The 25,234-nt window shown below is 36.4% G+C and overlaps 1 protein-coding gene and 1 pseudogene across 3 annotated transcripts in view; both read left to right on the plus strand.

Annotated features, from left to right (window-relative positions):
- TDRD3 (tudor domain containing 3) overlaps positions 1–20,035 on the plus strand; it is a 201,881-nt gene extending 181,846 nt beyond the window's left edge. For 2 of the 3 annotated variants that reach the window (XR_012327696.1, XR_012327697.1), the window contains one exon: positions 13,978–14,047. Coding sequence is in view for 1 of the 3 variants with exons in the window: in XM_019936451.3 (XP_019792010.2) it covers positions 13,978–14,094 (117 nt within the window). In the remaining 2 variants the exon portion in view is untranslated. Of the gene's footprint in view, positions 1–13,977; positions 14,104–19,778 lie in introns of those variants that run through there. The other variant, XM_019936451.3, reaches the window with a different exon arrangement.
- Positions 1,946–20,035, plus strand: LOC109550213 (trimethylguanosine synthase pseudogene; annotated as a pseudogene).
- Positions 20,036–25,234: the final 5,199 nt, after the last annotated feature.

Raw genomic sequence — 25,234 nt, forward strand, 5'->3', positions numbered from 1 at the left:
CTCAAGGGGCTAGAAAATATTTTACAAAGAGTAGAAAAAGAATCAACCTATTCCTTTAACCTACAGTTCTATTCCTAAGAGCTTAATCTTATACTGTGAATCTCCTTTTATCTTCTAAATTTCACTGGAATCTAGTTCCAGGGTTAAACTACATTTTAGCCACCCGTGTATGTTTTAGGTGGTAATCCTCCAATTTCCACTAGGCAAAAAAAAAAAAACTAACAAATTACCAAGATAATTTTATTTTAGAAAAACTGACTTAATATTATATAGTTATTCAGAACACCAATGATAAAACTATGCCAAAGTAATTAGTATCTTTCAATAGTGCATATATTCAATTACAGTTAAATTTAAAACTTTAGGTTGGGAAAATAATTCTCTTCAAATATACAATGAAATAGACCTGGGAGTAGGTTATAGACATTTCGTTTGTTGACAAGTACAGTATGAGCAAGGAATGATCAAGCAGCTGCTAAAAACATTAAAGCAAGGTCAGATTGCACTAATGATTATACAGAGTTTGCTCATCATGGGAAATAGTAGTATTATGTTGCAAGCAGACCATACATGCAATATTATTCTGAATACTAGGTTACATAGAATAGTAAATATTAAAATGTATAAAGGAAAATATAATCAAGATGATGGGAGATAGTGGAAATAATGGTATTTGACAAATGATTCCAGGAACTGAGTCTTTTGATTTTAGAAAATAGAAGACTAAGAGAAAGGCATAATACTTGTTTTAAAATAATTTAAAAACTTCCATATGGCAAAGGACATAGGCTTAACTAGAAAGCCCGGGTAGTTTGCACTTTCTAGAGAAGGATACAAAGGAGTGGGGTTGGCTGCCTGAGAAAGCCTTAGCATCCTTCACTTATTTGAAGGAGACAGAACCATCACACCACCTGTGTGTGATGTGTGGGGATGAATTTTGTACCTTGTAGATCAGATCATTGACTCCTGGGGCACCTCACAATTCTTAAACTACAGCTTTTATTAACTAGCCTGATAAAGACTTTTAAACATATTTTCTTCATGTTTCACTAAAGAGAAATCATTTTACTTCATTATGCAGACATTGTTAATATGGGTTGCTGGGTATGTATGGGATTTAAATGTGAAAATGATTATTACATTGTAATCTTATAGATAACTATAAATAATTTATAAATAACTATAAATAATCTTATAGATAGCTGCTATAAGATTCAAAATTTTAATTCTTTTCCTGTCAATCTTATGTTCCTTAGGGGTGAAAACATTAGCAAATGATTTTATTTTCTGTACTGTTAGATATTGCAAACCTTTTCTTAAAGTTATATAAAGCATGTCAAGTCGTCTCCTTTCCCTACTCCAACACTCAGTACTTTTTAATAGCAAAGATCTGGCCTGTATTTTATCAATTTGACATGGAGTTGTTTTTTCTAATTCTGTTTCTTTAGCCTGTATTACAGGTCACTGAAGCACACCATAAGTACTTGTCTCAAGTGGTCAGTTACATAAAATGTACTGGGCTGACTGTTTTAGAATAAAAAGCAGTCTGGCACTATGATGTGGTAATTATTACTTTCAGAGAAAGAATTAGTTAATTCATTCTTAAAGTATATTGTATTAGTTACAAATTTAAGATGTAAAAATGGTATAACTTATGAGGGAGTGAAATGATTAACCACTTGTGATTAGTGCTCATAAGTTTTAACCGTAAAATATTCTAAAACATATTTGCTCAATTAGCATATTTGGGAAAGCAGTTGCTTTTGCAAGGGTAATTTATAGGCAATCACCTGAAAACATATCAACAGGCATAGATAAGCATTTTTCATTATTAATCATCATTGCTATACCTCTGCTGTTTAAATAGTGTTTCTGTTTTTTATGACATTTGATAAAATTTTAAGGGTATGGTCTTGGTATTAAGGCAAGATGTTCAAAGAGGTTAATCACGTTTATTTTTAGCTTTTTCTTAAAATATTCATATTTTAAGCAAATAATATCTTTAACTTTTGATTAATCATTTTCAGTAATGTGTCTTTGCTAATTTTCTCCTTTTGTTTGTTTTATTTGCCCTTTTTCTCTATAATTAAAAAAGAAGACCTCTTCCTAAAAGAAACAAAAACAGTGGTAACAATGGAATGATTTATAATGTGAAATCATTAGTTTTTGTGTATAGATGTTTTTCAAATTTCTGAAGAAATAAAAGGCAAGCAGGTGACAAGAGTCTTTCTCCTTGCATTGGCTCTTTCATTTTCTTCAGTGGCTTTTCCACTTTCCTTATCTGACAAAAGCAATTTGAGGAATATTCTTAACAGCAAACCTGATTTTTAGCAAAATCTGTGAGTCTTGATAGTTCAATTGAAGTGAGCATGTATATATTACTGTCAAAGAATTACTTAATTCAGAATAATAGACAACGTATATGGCTTATTTGCTAAACTCTTTTTGGGTATTATCTCATGTAATCCTCCTTGTAAACCTATGAGTTGATTAGTGCTGTCTATGTGAGAAAACTGAGATGTAGAGAAGTTGAGTAACACATCTAGGAAGTGGCGGAGTCTAAACTCAGACTAAGATCTGACCTAACAGACTGAGGTCTTAAATACCAATGCCATGATAAGGTATCTCTCAAGGGAATCTGAGTAGATTGGCATCTTTTGGAGCAGAAATATGCTTCCTACCCTGACTTCTGGACAAGCTTTGGAATCTATTTAACCTTTAGCTTTAAAAGAGGAAATGAGTTGGAGAGAGGTACACATTTTTACAAATCATATATTCATTCTTTGGACTTCACTATGGCATTTCAACAAAGATGCTGACCATTAAATGTTTATACTAGCCTCAGGGCAGAAGCCATCTACTTATTTAAAATTAATCTTTAGCCAGCTATTAGAAAAAAATAAGCAAAACTGTCTGAAGCAAGAAATGTAAAATATACACTATGTGATGCCATGAAAAGAACTTTGGAGTGGACAGCCCAGGGGTCTTATTGAAGCATGGCCACTTACATAACTTTGGGTAAGTTACTCTGAGCCTTAGCTTGTTCATCTGTAGAAGGATGAGATTAAGTAATTCAAAGCATTGTTGCAAGGATTAAATGAGATAAAATGCCAGGCACATAGTAGAATAATCATTCCCCTTTTTTCTATTCCAAGTTTTAAAGAAAGTTGGGTGTGTTTTTGATGGAAGAGTATCAGTACTTTTATTATTTGAAGTTTGAAAAGGGTGACATTTTCTAGTCTCTTTTTTGTATTATATTCTCCTAGTTGAAATATGGATGCAGCCTTTTGATGTTGAGTTGCATTTTCTTGAGTGTCTAAGCTGCCAAAAATAGCTTGTTTACTTTGTATTAAATAGTAGAAGATCTTAACGATGTTAGAGGAAAGACAATGGTGGATAGTACTGTATTTGCTTTAACTGTCATTGAAACATCCAGTTTTCTTCCATGTTAAAGTTTAGTTGTCTTATTTAGGTAGTGCTTTAGTTGGCAGAGTACAGAATAAAACCCTTGAGGTAGGGATTCAGATGATTTCCTAATATCTGATAGAATCATCAATAATCCTTACCTAATTCTTATGTAACTTTAGAGAATATCCTCTTTTCTAAAAAGAGAATATCAGAACACAGTGAAATGTCTCAGAGTTCTCCTGAAACATTGTATTGCCGTTCCTCCCTGGCAGCCAGGCGCGCCTCCAGTCCTCCCCTCGGTCCCCAGCAGCGGAACAGCGGCTGGGAGGCCTTCCGGCGCCGTTTGCCGCGTGGCCGCCTCCTCTGCGGCACTACGACGTACTGCGAGAAGTGGAGCTCAGGGGTGGAGATGTGTCTCTTCCTTGAAGACCTGCGGGAGGGCTCCTGCATCCTCTGCCTCTGCTCCAGGGCGTTTGTGGAAGATCGGAAATTGTGCAGTTTGGGATTAAAAGGCTACTACGTTAAAGACGATGGCAACAGTGCAGGAGAGCAAGCTACAGAAGAGGAAGAAGGTGGTCGTCCCCAGGGCACTGCAGAGTCACGTGACAGCAAAGACGTAGACCCAAATGAAAGTGAACTTGATTCTGAGGCTGAACTCATGAGAAGTATGGGACTGCCACTTCAGTGTGGTAGGGTGTCTGCACATAAGAATTTTGAGGTATCTATGAATACTAGAAACAAAGTTTAAAAAGAGAAAAAACATCAAAAGAAGTACTTAGATGAAATTAAGAGAGAATCTTGGAGACAAGAATGTGAGGAAGATGACATTTTGGCTTCAGATTCAGATGATCCATCTTCATCTGAGAATGAGAACACCAGAAGGTGTAAACTTCGAACCAAAAAAGACATTGAAGGTGAGAATCTTCCTGCTGAAAATACATTATCTCCAAAGCTGGAAATTACGGAGCTCTGGGAGAAGTACTGGAAGGAATACCGGGGGGAACTGCTGTGGCAAAGCTGGCAAGAAAAGCATGCAGGTCAGACGCCATCCTCAGAACCCTGGAACATCCCTAATACAGAGGCGGAATGGGAGCAGCATTATAGCCAGCTGTATTGGTATTATTTGGAACAGTTTCAGTATTGGGAAGCTCAGGGTTGGACTTTTGATGCTTCACAAAGCTGTGATACAGATACTTGTGTGTCTAAAACAGTAGTTGACAATAAGAAAGACGAAAATCGCACGAAAGCAGATGAACTTTCTTCTCCATCTTCATCAATGGATAGCGAAAGCTCTAGTTCAAGTGATAAAGATCATAATGAAATTCTTGATGGACTTAGTAATATAAGTCTGAATTCAGAGGATGTAGAACAGAGCCGATTAGATCCTTCTGTGAGTTGTGATGGACAGCAGAAGAGAATGCCTTGCTTAGGGCCAAAGTGAACCATGTAATGGAGGAAGCAAGGAAAGCAGCTTGTCTGGGAACAGAAGCACAAGCCAACCAGCTCAGGATTCACAAGAGTCATCAGAAGCAAACACAATCACAGACAGACCACACCTCATCGGCACTGATGGAGATGAGAGTGGCAAAGATCCACCTGAACAGAAGCCAAGCAAATTCAAGAGGAGCCACGAACTGAACATTGATGAAAACCCGGATTCAGACTTTGATGTCGACGGTTCCCTTCTAGGATTCAAGCATGGCTCAGGACAAAAATATGGTGGAATTTCACATTTCAGTCACCGGCGGGTCAGGTATCCACACAAGAATGTGAAGTACAAGTCAAAATACTTGGACATGAGAAGACAAATCAATATGAAAAACAAACACATCTTCTTCACTGAAGAGCCAGGAAAAACTCTTTTCAAGAAAAGCAAAACTTTGAATAAGGTAGAAAAATTCCTAAAATGGGTAATGAACCAATGGATGAGGAAGCATCGCAGGAGTCAGTTTCTCATAACAACGTTCAAGATACCTGCACAAGCAGTGGTTCAGAGGAACAAGAAGTGTCTGTTGAAAAAGGGGATGACCCACTGGAGACGAGTGAGCCAGAACCTGGAAAGCGTCGTGCCATGTCTTCAGCTGGGGAAGTGGGAACAGAGAAAATTGACAGGGACAGCACAGAAGCAGCAGTGACAGATGAGGGTGACTGCCCCACCCAGGCTGCACCAGACCGTCTTCAGGTAGAAGCTGAAGCTGAAAATAAAAAGAAGAAGAAGAAGAGCAAGAACAGAAAGGGAATTGGTCTGCCTCCTGAGATCACTGCTGTGCCCGAGCTGGCAAAGTACTGGGCCCAGAGATACAGGCTCTTCTCCCGCTTTGACGATGGGATTAAATTAGACAGAGAGGGCTGGTTTTCAGTTACACCCGAGATCGCTGAGCACATTGCTGGCAGGGTCAGCCCGTCCTTCCAGTGTGACACCGTAGTCAACGTATTTTGTGGAGTTGGAGGAAATACCATTCAGTTTGCCTTAACAGGAAAGAGAGTGATCACCATTGATATTGATCCTGTTAAGATCGATCTTGCTCACAGTAATGCAGAAATTTATGGGGTAGCGGACAAGATTGAGTTCATCTGTGGAGATTTCCTGCAGCTGGCTTCTCGTTTAAAGGCTGATGTCGTGTTTCTCAGCCCTCCTTGGGGAGGACCACACTACACCACCGCCGAGACCTTCGACATCAGCACCATGATGTCTCCTGATGGCTTAGAAACTTTTCAGACTTTCCCAGAAGATCACTAATAATATCATTTATTTTCTTCCAAGAAATGCTAATATTGACCAGGTGGCGTCCTTGGCTGGGCCTGAGGGCAAGTGGAAATAGAACAAAACTTTAATAATAGATTGAAGGCAATCACTGCTTATTTGGGGGAACTGATCCGCAGATCAGCCTCTGAATCATAAGTGAGGTGGTATAGAGATCAAAAGATCATAGCGGTCAGAACACTATTCACTTGGAATTTCTTCTCTGTATTCACTGATACTTTGTAGCCATAGTCAAATGGGTATTTGTACCCTAATACACTTTTTCCCCACATTGATGCAGTACCATCCGGAATTTGCTTTTAAACATCCATTTATTTTATAAAGTTAGTGTTTTTTAAGTTTCTATTGAAAAAAATATGAAATATATTTTGTAATATAGAAGTTTATATTCTTTTTCTATTAAAATGGCAGTGAAAGGAAGAAAAAAAAAACCATTATATTCTCAGCCATGCATTTTGGACCAGTTGCTTAGTAGTTAGATTTTGAATCCGATTTTGTTTCTTGTCTTGAATCAGTGTGTTTTTTTTAATTAAATTTTATTTTTTTATACAGCAGGTTCTTATTAGTTATCCATTTTATACATATTACTGTATATATGTCAATCCCACTCTCCTAATTCATCACACCAACACCACTACCCCTGCCACTGCCCCCCTTGGTGTCCATACGTTTGTTCTCTACATCTGTGTCTCTGTTTCTGCCCTGCAAACCGGTTGATCTGTACCATTTTTCTAGGTTCCACATATATGCATTAATGTACGATATTTGTTTTTTTCTTTGTGACTTACTTCACTCTATATGACAGTCACTAGATCCATCCACATCTCTACAAATGACCCAATTTCATTCCTTTTTATGGCTGAGTAATATTCCATTGTGTATATGTGCCACATCTTCTTTATCCGTTTGTCTGTCGATGGGCATTTAGGTTGCTTCTATGACCTGGCTATTGTAAATAGCGCTGCAATGAACATTGGGGTGCATGTGTCTTTTTGAATTATGGTTTTCTCTGGGTATATATGCCCAGTAGTGGGGTTGCTGGGTCATATGGTAATTCTATTTTTAGTTTTTTAAGGAACCTCCATACTGTTCTCCATAGTGACTGTATCAATTTACATTCCCACCAACAGTGCAAGAGGGTTCCCTTTTCTCCACACCCTCTCCAGCATTTGTTGTTTGTAGATTTTCTGATGACGCCCATTCTAACTGGTGTGAGGTGATACCTCATTGTAGTTTTGATTTACATTTCTCTAGTAACTAGTGATGTTGATCAGCTTTTCATGTGCCTCTTGGCCATCTGTATGTCTTCTTTGGAGAAATGTCTATTTAGGTCTTCTGCTGATTTTTTGATTGGGTTGTTTGTTTTTTTAATATTGAGCTGCATGAGCTGTTTATATATTTTAGAGATTACTCCTTTGCCCATTGATTCATTTGCAAATATTTTCTCCCATTCTGAGGGTTGTCTTTTCGTCTTGTTTGTAGTTTCCTTTGCTTTGCAAAAGCGTTTAAGTTTCATTAGGTCCCATTTGTTCGTTTTTGTTTTTATTTCCATTACTCTAGGAGGTGGATCAAAAAGATCTTGCTGTGATTTATGTCAAAGAGTGTTCTTCCAAAGTTTTCCTCTAAGAGTTTTATAGTGTCTGGTCTTACATTTAGGTCTCTAATCCATTTTGAGTTTATTTTTGTGTATGGTGTTAGGGAGTGTTCTAATTTCATTCTTTTACTTGTTGCAGTGTGGGGTTTTTTTCTGCCACAAAATATTTGGTTAAAATAAATTATTACCGGACGTGGTATATTAAACAGATTATCTTAGAGCTGCTCTGCGGGAAAGAGGGATTATAATTCTGCATTACACTTTATTCTAAAATGGTATCTTATTTCACTCAAAGTTTCAAAAACAGATAAATTAGTTTATTAGCATAAAATTTGCTTATTTTGCTTATGTTTAATGAAGGCTGAGATTTTTATTTTTCCCCATTTAGGTATAGAAGGTGAGTTTGTATTGTCAAATGAGAAATTTAATTCATAGAAGTCAAAAGCAGGGTTTAGATTTTCCCTGTGATAAAACGCAAAGACAACGGTCTCTGAACTGAGTCAGGGGCCTGTGTTCCCGTTCCTGTTCTTTCAGCAGTTCATTTTCTTATATTAATCAAGCCACTCAACCTAGCTGGTTCCTAGTGTACAGCAGAGGTTGAACCAGGTTGGGTTTTAGTTTTTGTGCTTTAGGGCTTACAGAACTTGGAAGAACTAAAGAAGAGAAAGCCAAGGGGATACTGCTTACATACACATGTAAAAACACCCACTGTAACCTGAGCCCATCTATTTTATATTGGAATTCTGTATAAAATTTCATTTGAAAGAAGAGTGTCACATTTACCCCAAAAATAGATGATGATTTTTAAAATTTAAATTTGCTCAATTAGATTATCCCCAAATCCTCTTCCAATTCTGGCATTCACTGTGTCTGTATTTCTTGTCCTCATTACTTGGAAGCATAGTGTGAAGGGCAGACAGGACTATGAATCAGAAGACCAACTAACTCAGGTTATGGTACTAATTACCTGAGCAAATTATAGCTTCTTAGTTTTTTGGACTAACTGTTCTTTACAAAAACTATCTGTTTTGTATTCTGTGGTTCCAGGCTACCACAGACAGACCCAGTTTATTTAGTGGTGGAGTTGTAAATATGGAATTGGAATATATTTTTAAACAAGAATAATTGGTAAACTAAGGTTCAGTGTTAATCATAATACTTGACTCCTGTAGGCACAGCTGTTTTCCATAATCTTCAATTACTTTATTACTCTCCAATTTTCAGTTGCTCTAATATAATAGAATATTAGTATAATTGATCTAAAATAGATTACTTAAAATATTTTAAGTTCTACTATTGGAATCCATTACATGAATTTTTGTTTTTGAATGGGGCAGAGGTACTTTATTTCATTACTTGGACTAAAAAGTAAAATCGAAGGTCAGAGTTTTCCAGTGGAAACCAAGAGGAAATGTTATGAATATCCAAGGTATACTCAAAACTATATACAACCTAGAGCCAATTCAGAGAGCTCAATAATCTTCAAAGTGGTTTTCATACATTAATTAATGCTGATGGCATCCCAAGGGTGAAAGAAATTTAATTCTCATATTTTAGTTACGGATAACCACAGGAAGACTCTGAATGGATCAAGATGTGCCATTTTAATAAGGCAGGTCAACAAATATTTCATCAAATATCTACCACATCAGCAATATATGAGGCGCAAAGTATCCCACTGATGTGGCCTACTTTACAGCCTGTTTTTTTTTGTTTGTTTTAGACTTTATTTTATAGAGGAGTTTTAGATTCACAGCAAAACTGAGAGGGGTATGGGATTTCCCACATACTCTTCGCCCCCACACATGCATAGCCTCTCCCGTTTATCAACATCCCCCACCATCTATCAGTTGTACATATGTTACAATTGATAGACCTACATTAACTCATCATTATTTTCCAGAGCCCATAGTTTACATTAGGGTTCACTCATGGTGTGCATTGGGTTTGGACAAATGTATTGGGACATGTATCTACCATAATAGTATCATACAGGATAGTTTCACAGCCCTAAAAATCTTCCTGTGTTTTGCGTATTCATCCCTCCATCCCCCCTAACCCTTGGCAACCAATGATCTTTTTACTGTCCCTATTTTGCCTTTATTACATGATGTTTTGGGAAAGCAGGTTTGTCTTTAAAATTATTGTTTGCTTAGGTTTTATATTAAAATTAGTTGCTATTTCTATAAACTGACTACACAAGTTAACCAGACAGGCAAATGTGGTCTGGAAATTCATAAGTAGTTCATACGTGAATCACTCAAGGAGATATGTACTCATTAAGAGTACATATCATTTCATACTCATTTCAGTGTTCAAAATATTCAGAGTTCAAGGATTATTGTTGAGGGTATGTTGTATACATTTTGTATGCTGGCTTGTGTTTTTGTGACTACTGTGCAAATTGTTAAAAGGAACTGACTAGAAAAATTTTTATTAAATTTCACACAAAGTAGCTATTAGAGGTGACAATATCAGTACGTTTTTCCAAGTTTTTTGTGAAGAGAATTGCCATCCCTGTTCCCTACTCCCACCAGTAATCAATAATCGTTTTCTCCTTACAAAGTCATTGCTGTGCAAAAATGCTGAAGAAATGGTAATGTAAGATAAGGCAATTCAGTAAGTTAAGTAAGTATGAACATGTTGCTGAAGCAGAGGAAAACATAGTATTGTCAGCGAATAGAGACCTCCCCACAGAAGTTCCATAAACACAGCTTTTAGGCATTAGAGACAGAGGCAGAAGAAATATCCGAAAAGGAAAAGGCAAAGGGTGGCAAACCCAAACTTCCTGAATTTCAGAATTATTTTCCAGGCTGTCCTGGCACTTAGGAATAGGAAGTTTCCTCCTCTTCCATTTGCCTAGAGAGCATCCTTGGCCTCTACCTGCTGGATGTAGTAGCAACTCCCCCCACCTACTCCTTCAGCTTGTAATAACCAAAAATGTCTCCAGACATTGGCTACCTCCCCTGCCTCCACACTGTGGTGTAGGGAAATCACTCCCATTTGAGAACCACCAGATCCACCACCTTCTTTAGAGTGGTGGTTTATATGCTTAGCTGCACATCACCTTTATTTGTGGAACAGAGAACCTGACCTGTATTTAAATGTGTTTCAGACCTCCTACTGAAGTATGTTCCAGGTTCGAAGTAACTGATTTACAATGAGCTTTTCCAACAGCTCATTTATAAATGAGGAAATAATGTATTTGTCTGTATTCTCACTCAAGATGTAGTTTGTGCTATCGAGACTAAAAATGATATGCAGGAAAGGTGTAGTTGTGACCCGTCAAATGTGTTTTATAGGTGAAGTTGTGTATCTCCTTTTTGCATTGGTGCTGTGACTCTTCTTTTCCTTTCAACATATCACTTCATTCATGTTTGGTGTCACAATGATTATTGAATATGTATCTTTTCATTAAAAGGAGTAATAAACTACTAAATATTGGCATAAAAAGAGGGCACATTTTGATTATTTATTTGGTATTTTAAAACCAGGTAAATCTGATAGCATGGTGAGCAAAAATCTGAGTCCCAATAAAATGGTTCTAAATCTCAAAAGCTTTGTTGAAGATGGCATTGGTCAGTTCCATTTTTGTGAACGTTATCACCAATCTTTTAAAGAACCTTGTCTGAGTTAGAAACAAAATGGCCCTGGTCTGGCCTCTTCCTCTAGTGAGCTCTGTGACTTGGAAAAATCACCTCTCTGGGTTTAGAGATTCCTCATCTGTCAAATCTAAGGGGACAGACCAGATAGCCTTCCAGGACTGTGCCAGCTCAAAATACTGTCAGATTTTTTTTAAATGTTCATGAACTGTGAAGTTAATTTTTTTTTTAGTTCTAAAGCTGTTACAGAGTAGTGAAACTAAAGGAAGAAGATAAAGGTATAAATTTCATTCAAATATGACTCCAATTGAGCTGTGTGTTATATGGAAAGGGGTGCTTATTCAGTGCTAAAAATTACTAGCTCTAAACTGTATGAAGTGATTTTTGTGGGTAACCAGGTTTGCCCCCGACTACTCTGTGGGAAGAATATTTCAAAGTTAAAAGAGCAAGGTTGTGCCTTTGACAACTGAAAACCAAGCTGTCAGAATTATTTTTATTTTTTGCTTCCATTTTGTATAAAATGATTGTGAAGACATCAAATAATGTCAAAGAAATCTCATGGTTGGTCATCTCTATAAAACCATTTAATCGGTTATGGCTAGTATAGTCTGAGATTCTTTTAAACAATAGAGATAGTTTTTCAAATAGCAATGGCACATTTATTATATAAATCCAGGTCACTCACTCAGTAAATGTAGTGTCCTACCTTTAATACTATATTTTATTGATAAAGTATATAGGTTTTTAGATGTCCTCTAACCAGTTTTGCAGCTGGGTGTGGAGAATAATAATATTCCATTCTAATTCCTAGAATAATTACTTCACCTTCTACAGCAGCAAACATATTTTTATCCTTCTCAGTTAATATGCACAGTTGCAAATGTCATATATCATAAAAATAGTTTCTTTTCAAATTTAGCTATAAGATTTGACAATAATCATTCAGAGCAGTGACCATATTAATAAAAAAATATTTCTCTTCTTTTCTGAGCACTTTAATTTTTCTTCCTCCATCTTGATTGCTTTACTAAATTATAGACATAATATCTGATACTTCTAACCATTTTGAGATTGATTATTAATGAAAGGGGCATAGAGAAAGGAGAACTAATCTGGAAGTTTGTCTCTAAAATGTTGTTATTGAGTTATGACAGATGTATTGTCAGATTTCTCTATTCTCTTATTTAGGTGATGATGACCCCTTAAGGGTGATCATTAATTTTGGGCAATTAGTTTATTTCTTTTACATGCAGACTGAGACGTAAGGATTTAAATAGCAGTGTCTGAATCAAAACTCAGATTTATCTTCGAAGTATTAGGGCAAAGTCACAAAGCTTTCCTGGACTTCAGTGTCCTTTATATAAAATGGAGATAACGGTTCTTAAGAATACTGTGGAGAATGCCTATTAATGAGTGATATGTTCGTGCCAAATATTAAATATCATTTCTAAATAATAGGATTTGATCAAATTATCATAGCATCTTTCTACTTGCATCAAGTAAAATTGCAATAGTTGATCTGTAAAAATTAAAGAATAGAACTCAGTCTTTCATATAACTCCATTTGCTTTTAGGGTCAAAGGAAAGCAATCTTTTGGGACAGAAGATTCAACGATTAAGGAGGAATAGGAAGAAATAGGATAAATTTCCTAAATCATGCAAATTATTGTGCTCTGATAATTCAGCTGGAATTTAAACTCTGCTTTTGAAATAGATACTGTTTCTTTCATAAACAAAAATGAGAGCCAATTTTTTTCTCTCTATGAAGGGAACATACTTCACAGCTGCATTAATTTAAAACACTAAAATAACAGCGTGGCAGCACTCAGTAAGAAACCAGTGTGGCTTTTGGCTACATTTCTGTTGCTTCTAAGTCCTTTTCAAATATTGTAATTAACTATACTGTTTCTGCTGTTTATTCTGCTTATACTAATTTATCCATGCCATTCCTTGAGTTGCTGGTTCTACCCCCTTAGTAAGAAAGAATATGAGAAGAAAACAGTTTGCGTCTTACTGTGGTGATTGCTGTGTCTTGCATGAAGCTTTCTTTATATGGAAATTGTATTTCTCTCCTCATTCCAATCCATTATTTTTTTCCTGTCTCTAGATGTAAGGTTCTTAACGATGTTGGAGATTTCATCAGATGAGGACAAACAGCTGGTGAACATTCTCTGGCTCCTCAATCCCTTTTCCATATCTTACTAAAACCCCTTTCCATGATAAATACCTGGAAATATTTAGAAGCCCAAATATTCAATTAAAATTGTATTACATTGCTCGCTTTTCTGTGTTTTCACCACATTGTGTCAAGTCATTTGAGGAGATAACCATAATATTATGTGGAAATAGTTTCCTTTTCTAGAATTAAATTTGGTTCTAATGTTACTACTATAAATTTCATCCTTCTATTAACAAGGACCAAAAGAGTTTTAACAATGTCCTTGCCTTTTTTTTTCTTCCCCCTGCCGCCTACTATTATAAAAATTGACAGATGTGAATCCCAGGGCAGCTTCTAAGAGGGTATATCAAAATGGGGACCATAAAATGTATTTAATGTAGGAAACTTGGAACTGTTTTGAACATGTTAAATCACTACTCTTTGCAAATAGGAAGAAGAAGCCACCTATGACCAAACTCTTGAATTCCGTAGAGGAGGTGATGGCCAGCCAAGACGATCCACTCGGCCAACCCAGCAGTTCTACCAACCTCCCCGGGCTCGGACCTAATGTGAGAAGGTAAAGTTGACATTGTGAGGAGCTTTCCATGTAAAGAAAGATACTATCATGTTAAATATATAAGTCCAGTTATATATAATATATTATTATATATAATAATATATATTATATATATATAATATTTCATAATAACATATAGACCTACCTCATTTTATTGTGCTTCATTTATTGCACTTCACAGATATTGCATTTTTTACAAATTGGAAGTTTCTGGCAACCCAGCATCAAGCAATTCTATCAGTGCCATTTTTCTAACAGCATTTGCTCACTTTTCTGTCTCTGTGTCACATTTTGGTAATCCTCACAATATTTCAAACTTATTATTATATTTGTTATGGTGATCTGTAGTCAGTGATCTTTGATGTTACTATTGCAAAATGATTATGACTCACTGAAGGCTCAGATGATGGTTAGCACTTTTTAGCAGTAAAGTATTTTTAATTAAGGCATGTGCATCGCTTTTTAGACATAATGCTATTGCACACTCAATAGACAACAGTATAGTGTAAATATAACTTTTATATGCACTGGGAAACCAAAAACTTAGGGTAATTATTTTATTGTGATATTCACTTTATTGTGGTGGTCTGGAACTGAGCCCTCAGTATCTCTGGGGTTTGCCTGTAATAGAAGAAAACTAATGTTTTAAAGCTACTTTCAATTATAAAGTATTTAATATAATACCATAGTTACAAACTACTTTTTCTCCAAACCTTTCCCTGCAAATGCTATCCCTAATCCCCTTTTTTCTCTATACCTACTCTTTTCTATTGGAGGTGATGACAATCAGTGAAATGACTATAGGTTTGAAAGCAGGAAGAAGATGAAAGAAAACAAAGGACTAAATAATTATCAACCTGGGTAATTGAGTTTATTTTTTGTTTAATTGATTTCAGTCCTTTTTAAGAAAGAGGAAATGTTTCATATATATCTTCAGGAATTGGATGAAGACAACATGACTGCTTATTGAGATGTAATTTGGGGGCCTTATGCTGTCAGTACAGAAACTTTCATCTTAGAGTTTCAGAAAGAGAGGTGGTATCTGAAAATCATCTTCAGTAGGAAGGAAGAGAAATATAACAAAGTCAGCAAATTATAGGACCAATCTAAGACATTCTCATTTTGATGAACAAAGACCTTACTTCTTAATATGTTTTTAGAAAGAAATACTTTCACCATCTTTGGTAACATTTCTATTTTTTCCTTATGCCAGGGTTTTTGAATATTTTTTTTTAATAATTAGAGTTTTCCCGTTACAGCTTTTGTTATACATCACATAAGACTATTTTAGACTTTATATCTTTTTTCTTAGTCTCTTCTTAGTAGCAAGACTATTGAGAATTTTTAAGAAATTGTTCCCAATTCCTTATTTCCTTATTTCAGCTGTTCATTCTGATAATGCTGTTATCCACATTGTATTTGTCCCCTACTGTGTGACTCTCAAACCAGCCAAGACTGTTCAGCACTTGAAATGCAGCTAGCCTGAATTGAGATGTGCTATAAATAAAAAATGCATACCAGATTTCAGACTTAGTTTGAAAAAAACTCAATAATTTTTATTATTTATATATCAAAATGATAATATTTTAATAGATTGGGTTAAATAAAAAGTTATTACAATAATTTCACCTGTTTATTTTTACTTTTTAATGTGGCTACTAGAAAAGTAAGAATTACGTATGTCTCACATTATATTTCTGGACAGCACTGTTCCAGAGTCTTACATCTCCTGCAGCTTCCCCAAAGCTCTTTCATTGGTTAAAAATTAGTTCTGTCATCCTAAATGAAGAAATGTTTTCCTGTATTTTCTAGCCCTTTGCTCCTTATGTAATAGTGTGCCTGGAGCAGAAACCTGATGCTATTTGACTTCTGATTTACCCGAGTAAGCCAGTGTAGCACCTTTTTCCTCTTATCGTTGGTTTTTCTTTGCACTTAATACAAGGCTGTCAAGTAAACAAACGTGACCTTTTGCCCACAGTATCACAGAAGAGCTACTTCTTGACTTTGGGCATTTTTCTGTAGCATGCAAGAATTGACCAAAGCAGAATCAAAGTATACGTAAGGACTTCAGCAACTTTACATTGTGCACGGTTGAACATCCACTTTTAAAATAAGCTCAGTGTGCTTATAATTAAATCTTATTTAAGGTAAATGAAAACAGAATTCCCTGTTAGCTTTCCAGGGTCTTCTAAATTGTTTAAAACAGGTTTTAAAATGAGGCCAAAGGTTCTCAACCCTCTGATTGCTCTAGGACAGTGGATGCAGGACTCTAGGGCTCTTCAAGGGTGCCTTAGGGCTGTTGAAGGGAGGGCTAGAAGTAGAGAGAAGATGGTGGGCGTGAGTAAGAGTGTAGCCAATGGGTAGAACTCTCAGTCCTCTGGCCTCTTCTTTAGTGTCTTTCATATGTTTTATACATTAGAGTTCCATCAAAAATTTCCTTTGAAAAAGAGTACACTGCTTAAAAGTAAATTATAAACCATAGCCCTGGGGTAAGTGTAGCTTATTCGTATCAAACTGTACAGTGCAAATTGTTCCTAATGAACTAAAACGTTACAATCTTGTACAGTGCAAATTGTTCCTAATCAACTAAAACGTTACAATCTAAGTGGTTCGCTATGTTCCCTGAGCTAAAACTTCCATCTTTCCCAGATGCTTGCTTTGGATTATACTGTTGACATGGAAATCCTCACAGTAAGAAAATTAATTTTGGTGGGGGACAGTCCCATGATGGTATCACTAGAAAAACCTCACTGCAAAATTTACTCTAAAAATTAATTAGTAAGACACATGTGATCTTGGTTGAAAAAACTTATTTATTCATTTTTGTACTTAGTTCAAACATATGTTATGAAAAATTATGAAGTAGAATTAAATATACTATCTTTGAATGGGAGGTTCAGCAATAAAAATTATACTTTTTGCTTTTGTCACGCAACTGAATATATTATTTTCTTTTTTTTTAAGTTGATATATTTATTACTTTTTTTTCTTAAGATATAATTTTAAATGAAAGGTTTTTAGCATAGGCCTTTTATTTTTTTATTATTTTTAATACATCTTTATTGGAGTATAATTGCTTCACGATACTGTGTTAATTTCTGTTGTACAACAAAGTGAATCAGCCACATGCATACATGTATCCCCATATCCCCTCCCTCTTGCGTCTCCCTCCCACCCTTCCTATCCCACCCACCCCTCTAGGTGGTCACAAAGCATGGAGCTGATCTCCCTGTGCTTCCCACTAGCTGTCTATTTTACATTTGGTAGTGTATTTTGTTTTTATTTCCTCATTCCTGGTTTCCATTTAACTTAAACATTTAAAAAGAAGATATCCACTGTATCCAGCCATTTGACTTCCAGCAAATATAAGCATGAATTCTAATATATGCTGAAATTTTTGTAAGATTTTGTTATTTAAAATTATTCAAGATAGTAAGAAACACTTAAGACACTTTCTTTTATCAGTTCTAAAGAACATAATTTCGTAGTCATAATCTTTATGTTTTGGGTACTTTGCTAGGTGATGAATGACCCATAGTAGCTGCGAAGTAAGTGTTTTTTAAATCAATGTATTAAATCCAAGATTTAAAGTTGTTGATGTGTAATTTACATTCTTTCATTATCCTAAGAAGGTTTTTTACAAGCCTTCTATACCATCGCCACCACCGCCCACCCCTACATACTCATATACTTCCCCCAAAGTGGAAAGGGAATTAGATTCTGCTTGAGCCTGGTACTAAGGACAACATCAGTGCTTAGCAAAAGCAAGAGATAGCTGGGAGTTAGGGCTCAGTGGAGGAGGAGGTCTCTGGGGGCAATGTGGGAAATAGGCCTAGGTCTGAGAGAGTGCTGGCAAGTCAGATTCACCCCCTGAGGGGAGAGAGGGCCCAAAACCTCTAGTTCCTGGGCTCGTCATTGTTACAGACAACTTAGAGATAAGAGCATATATGGATAGAGAAAGTATACATAGTTATTTAATCAATGAAAATGACCAGAACTATGTGCATTTGGAGAGGTCTCTGACATTATTGGAGTCCTAGGAATTAGATACCAGTTATTGGTGGTGGCAGAAGAGTACGGCTTTAGACACGTTAAGAGTTTGACTTTGATGTGTTCGGTGCTATCATGAACTTCTGAATAAGAATTATATGATTAAAATTAAGCTTAAGAAATATTGCTGTTATGACATATATATACTACTAGGTATAAAATAGAGAACTAATGAGAACCTCCTATATAGCACAGGGAACTCTACTCAATGCTCTGTGGTGACCTAAATGGGAAGGAAGTCCAGAAAAGAGATATATGTATACATATGGTTGATGCACTTTGCTGTACACTTGAAACTAACACAATATTGTAAACAATACCTCAATTAAAAAAAAAAAAAAGAAATAAATATTGCTGTTGGATGTAGGATGGATTACAACACCAGGAGGGAAAGAATCTAAGAAGCTATTGCACTGGTCCAGTCAAAGAGTTACAGCCTCATGTCCTGCTGTAAAAGGAGAGAAATGGCAGACCTGTGTAGAAAGACCTTGTCACACACATCAGCAGGAAGCTCCCTAGTGCCATGGAGGTTAAGGCTAAGTATGCAAAGTGGTTTAATAAATGGTGACTCACTTTTAATTTTATTTCTAGTTTCTTATTTGTTTCATGAAAGAGTAGTCTTCACAGTTTTGCATATTAACCAGAAACCTTGAAACCAATAGCTAAGCATAGACTACTATATAAATACCATGACTTTGTTTATTTTGTAAGGTCCAGGTTTTAGCACCATTTGTAACTGGTAAAAGATGGATTTTTAAATGGCTTTTTTTTTTTTTTTTTTTTTTTTTTTTTTGGCAATCTAGATCAGCATCTTTTTGCAAAATTTTTCAAATCAAGGTCAGGGAAGTGATTGCCATGAAGATAGCTATTATTACAGGACCCCGTGATGCCAGCTGGATAGGCATCGTGTGAGGATAATAGTACCCAAAGCTCTTTATTTTCTAATCAGGAGACTATTTACCTCAGAAGACTTCTGCGCTGTTTGAATGCAGCCGTGGGAATGCTACCCATCCCTGCCCAACCATTCTTTCATCCATGAGACTGAAATAGGACTGAAGCAAACAAGGCTTCCCTCACCACCTCTCTCAGCCTTTTCTGTTGTCACCATCCAGAGTGTTTCTACTAGAGTGGTATCTGATAAAGGTGGGGGGCAGGCAGGGGGAGGCGACAGACTCAAGTAAATTACTTGTGAGACTAAACCAGCTCAAAGGTGTTCAAAGGGGAAATGGAGGTGAGTAGAATGGGGGTAGAAGTGCATTGGCAGACTGCATCTTTTTTAGGTCATCCTCTGTTAAACTCTACTCAGTTAATCCGAATTCCTGAAGTGCACATGCTAGCAATAGAGAGACTAACAGTGACAGAGATGTACTTTAAGAATTTCTAGAAGAAAAAATTATTTAAAATATTTTGCTTTTTGTTTACATACTGATTTATAGAAATTATAAATCAGTTTATTTATAAATCAGTATGTTTATGAATTAACAGTGTCCAATTTGCTCTACTTGTGATCTATTGATACTTACACAAACACTTCACATTTACAGGTAAGTTTCAGCAGTGTATCTTGCGTATGGAAAAGTCAATTTGAGGGTCCAGTTTCACTTTCTTCCTCTCTTTTTAAATAGAGTCTTTGTGAAGAAAGGAGCTGTTGACTGAAACATCCTGGTCAAAACCTGTTGATAGACCTCCTACTTGCCCTTCAGAATAAGATGGAGCCATGGTGGATATTATTATTTGGAGAACTAAAAGACAGATTTTAGGGGCAAAAATTCAACCCACATAAAGAATGGGGGGAAAAATACAATAAATTAAGCAAATACCTTTTACAAGTGAAAGAATTTTTTCTTCTGCCATCAATAAAACCAGCGCACTATTAAATACATTGTTTTGCTGTATGTTTTATTTGCTGAATGTTATTTTTCTTGTTCATCTGGTACTAACCCCATACTAATTGCCTTCTGTAGAATGGCAATTACAGCATACTGATGCCTCCCTGTAATTACAGAATAAACTGACTTACACAGCTTGCCACATTTCTTACAAAACAACCTGAAGCCAAATAGCAGTTCTTAGTATGGTAACACTACTAAATATGACAGCAAAAAATATTCAAAACTTGTATATGTTGTTTTAGCACTCTATGAATGTAATTTGATTGAAAAACAGGCATTCCCTTCCTTATAAAATGTGCAGTGGATCTTTTAAGATGCATCTGGTTGCAGATAACAGAAAACACAGCTCAAACTGGCTTAAACACTAAAGTACTGACTGACTTCACTACCAGAAGCACAGTAGATTTCAGCTGGTTTAATTTAGTGACTCAGAGTTGTCATGAAAGATCCTGATTCTTTGCATCTCATTTCTGCTTTCTCTGGCATAAGCATTCTACAGCAGGCTGCCCCATGTGAGCCCAGGATGGCTACAGCTTCCTGAGCTATTAAATCCAGGGATGCGGTTGGGGTCCCTTCCAGAAGTGCACTTAGAAGAGAAATGAAGCTTTCACACTCAGGCCACATTTACCTGTATTGTGTGACTTTTCAACCTATGAACCAGAAACTTCAGCAAGGGTCTGTGGGTTAGTTTAGGCCTGATCCAAGTGTCCCACCCTTACAAGTGGGGGCCATCTGCTTTCCTGGAAGCATATTCGATTTGAGGCAGAGGATATATATCTGAAAATCAGGATACTTGCCGAAAGGAGAGGGAGAGGTGTCGAAAAAGCAGCCAGAATGTCCATTACAGAGAACCAGTACGTCTAAACTACAAACTCTTAATTTAATAGGACAAAAATAATAGTCTTAGTCCTATGACGTAAGAAGTGAGTAGTTAAAAAGAAATAAGGAGAGGACTTCCCTGGTGACGCAGTGGTTGAGAGTCCGCCTGCCGACGCAGGGGACACAGGTTTGTGCCCTGGTCCGGGAAGATCCCACATGCCGCAGAGCGGCTGGGCCCGTGAGCCATGGCCGCTGAGCCTGTGCGTCCGGAGCCTGTGCTCCACAACGGGAGAGGCCACAACAGTGAGAGGCCCGCGTACTGCAAAAAAAAAAAAAAAAGAATGGAATCTTGCCATTTGCAACAACATGGATGGACCTAGAGGGTATTATGCTAAGTGAAATAAGTGAGACAGAGAAAGACAAAGACCATATGATTTCACTTATATGTGGAATCTAAAAAACACAACAAATGAATAAACATAACAAAAGAGAAACATAGATACAGACTCAGATAGATACAGAGAACAGACTCAGATAGATACAGAGAACAAACAGGTGGTTGCCAGAAGGGATGGGAGTGGAGGGAGGAAAGAAATAGGTGAGAGAGATTAAGAGGTACAGACTTTCACTTAAAAAATAAATAAGTCATGGGTGTGAAATGTACAGTGTGGGGAATATAGCCAATAATTATGTAATGTCTTTGTATGGTGACAAATGGTAACTAGACTTATTATGGTGATCATTTTGAAATGTACAGAAACATCAAATTACTATGTTGTGTACCATGAACTAACATGGTATTGTAGGTCAATTATACTTCAAAAACAAACAAATTCATAAGAAAAGAGATCAGATTTGTCATTACCAGAGAGGGAGGAAGGGGGTTGGGGGGAATTGGATGAGGTGATCAAAAAGTATAAACTCCTAGTTATAAGATAAATATGTACTAGGGATGTAATGTACAATATGATAAATATAATTAACCCTGCTGTAGTTATATATGAAAGTTGTTAAAAAAGTAAATCCTAAGAGTTCTTGTCAGAAAGAAAAAATATTTCTATTTCTTTAATTTTATATCTGTATGAGATGATTGATGTTCACCAAACTTACTGTGGTAATCATTTCATGATGCATGTAAGTCAAATCATTATGCTATACACCTGAAACTTACACAATGCTTTTCAATTATATCTCAATAAAACTGGAATTAAAAAAAGAACGTAGGGTTATAATCAACTGCTTCAGTAAAAGAGGCCTCTGAAAGGGTCTCTTGCATTCTCAAAGCAAAGCTTACTAATTAGTTTTAAGTGTTTCCTAATCTGAGAAATGACAAGAATGAGAAAGAGACATATTTGGGGAACATTTTTTTTCTTCTCATTCAATTTCTCTCCTTTGAGAGCACAGGTATGAAACATACTAGTAGCACAGTGACTGCTTTGAAGGATTTGGGATCCTTCTGGGCTAGAGAAATAACCAGGAAAAACTGAGTTGCTACTTAGAGAATATGGGGCTTAAAGAGGTGCTATTTGTTTGTTTTGTTGTTTATTTGCTTATATTAGAGAGTCTGCCCACAAGAGCATGGGGTGAAACAGCGGTCAAAGGGAAAATGGAAAGTTAAAAATAAGGATACAAATAAAGGAAAGAACTCTTAGGGAAATACTTGAAAACGAAGACAGGCTCTTTCAGCCCCCGTTTTCCAAGAGGGCAGGTTGTCTGCATAATGGAGAACTCCCACCCCCATCCAGAACGTAGAAATCCTGGTATTAAAACTTCTTATGTTATGAGATTTTTTCTGAGTCATCTGAGGGTGTTCTCTGGGCAGTAGCGTGGATTCTTCTGGCACATGGTGAGGTCTTTTTTCCTTGCTAATTTTTCCATCTGCCTTCTTTCCAGATAATAGAAAGTCAATTTTATGACCATGGTTAGACTGACCATGTAGGTTAAAAATATCAAGACATTGCTTGCTGGTATTGTCAGGTCCACATTATATAATCCAGAGTCATAGACATTATAATTTGAGAGAATTATGATGGCATCATATTTAGTTTCACATTGGGATGATCTTAACTGAAGTCATATAATGACTCAGTTCAGAGATTGCTGGGCTCAACCTCAATGAAACTTTTATAAAAGGCTTTGAGAGACTAGCTGCCCATCTTGCAGGGTCTAGATAGTTTTTTAAAAAATAAATTTAGGGGCTTCCCTGGTGGCGCAGTGGTTGAGAGTCCGCCTGCCGATGCAGGGGACACGGGTTCGTGCCCCGGTCCAGGAGGATCCCACATGCCGCGGAGCGGCTGGGCCCGTGGGCCATGGCTGCTGAGCCTGCGCGTCCGGAGCCTGTGCTCCGCCAACGGGAGAGGCCACAACAGTGAGAGGCCCGCGTACAGAAAAAAAATTTAAAAAAATAAAAATAAAAATAAAAAAATAAATTTAGAACAGCAATAGTAAGGAAATGTAGCCTCATGAAAGGGCAGACAGAACTTTTTTTTTTTTGATACCTATTTTTATGTCATCTGGTTTAAGAGATACAGAAATACCCATAATTTTCACAGGCTGTTAAACGCTTTGAGGTTTATAGGCAAAGAACAAAGTTAGTGGAATGTGGTGACATATTCCAACTTCAGGTGTCATATTCTTGCCCTTTCGTCACAAAAGAAAGGCAATTTTGTTAAAGTTCGAGTTCACAGGATTTCTGCTTGTGTCAGGATGGAGCAGCAGAGGAAGGCTTTACCTTCCTGCCTGAAACACATAAAGAACTGGACTAAATACATGAGACATTGGAACTCAAGACATTGGACATGGGCAACAAGGTACAGTGACTCTTGAGAGATGAGAAGCAACTGGGTGAGCCTTACAATTGCTTCAGCTTACTGCCTGGAGGAAGTTTTAAGGCCATGGTGAAGGGAGGAGGACCCCAGGTGGTACCTGTCAGTCTCTGTGAGTTGAGAGATAGAGGGGAGAGCTTAGGGAAGACAGGGTTGGTAGATTTTGCAAGGCAGAATACCAGAGAAATGTTGTTTGACCTAAATCTAATATGTAAAAAAACTATAAAAGATCTGGGAGAAAACAGGAAATCTTCATGACCTTGTGTTTAGACAGAGTTGTTATGTATAACATCAAAAATATGATCCATAAAAGAACAAACTGATAAATAGTACTTAATCAAATTAAGAACTTATGTTTCTCAAAGACACTGTTAAGAAAATTTAAAAGAAAACAAGCCAAAGATTTGGAAAAAATATTTGCAAATTACATATCTGATAAAGGACTTGTATACATAATATATAAAGAGTTCTCAAAACACAATAAGAAATCAGTCTTATTGAAAAATGGGCAAAAGATTTGAACAGTTGACCAAAAAAGATATACAGATGGCAAATAAGACAATGAAAAGATGCTCAAAATCATTAGTCATTAAGGAAATGCAAATTAAAACCATAATGAGGTAACCGCTACACAACTATTAATATGACCAAAATTGAAAAGACCCTCCATACCAAGCGTTGGCAAAGATGTGGAGGAATGGAACCCCCATACACTGCTGGTGAGAATGTAAATGATACAAACTGCTTGGAAAACAGTTTGACAGATTCTTAAAAAGTTAAACATATATATACCCATCGTATGACCCTGTCATTCCACTCCTAGTTATTTACCCAAGACAAATGAAAGCAGATATTCATACTTAGACTTGTATATAAATGTTCATAGTATCTTTACTTGTAATAGCCCCAAACTGGAAACAACCCAAATGTCCTTTAACGTGTGAATGCATAAACAAGTTGTAGTATATCCATAAATAAAATACCACTCAGCAATGAAAAGGAATGAGGTGATCAATATTTCATGCAACAACAGAAATGAATCTCAAAATAATTATGCTGAGTGAAAGAGGCTAGATGCTCCTGCTTAGAGGGAGGGGAAAGGGAGGGACAAAGAGGGGGGAGAAGAATTTCTATACGCCAATCATACCTCAATAAAACATCTTAAAAAAAATTGTAAACTCAATGTGGATGTTTTCTTGCTCTTCCCCTAACTCACTGAAATAATACTGGACACTGCTGCTGCATTCAATGAAAAAGTCACATTATAACTTTTTACTCTTCACTGGGTTGTGGTGACAGTATTCTGACAGATATAATTGGCTTTGTTAGAAAATATTTAACCTCAAAAATATTCTTTATGATCATTTTAGAAATATGGAATCTTTAAAATTGCCACTGTCATTTGTAAAGCTCTTAATTCTCAGAGGCCAGATAGGTCATTATAATTATTGTTATTTTTGTTGTGTTAGTACTACTTAGACTTTTAAACTAAGGCTTCTTGGGGCCTGGGTTTTATATATATGTATGTGTACCTAAATTTTCTAT

This window comes from Tursiops truncatus, chromosome 18 (assembly GCF_011762595.2).
Source record: "Tursiops truncatus isolate mTurTru1 chromosome 18, mTurTru1.mat.Y, whole genome shotgun sequence".
Classification (NCBI taxonomy): Eukaryota; Metazoa; Chordata; class Mammalia; order Artiodactyla; family Delphinidae; genus Tursiops; species Tursiops truncatus.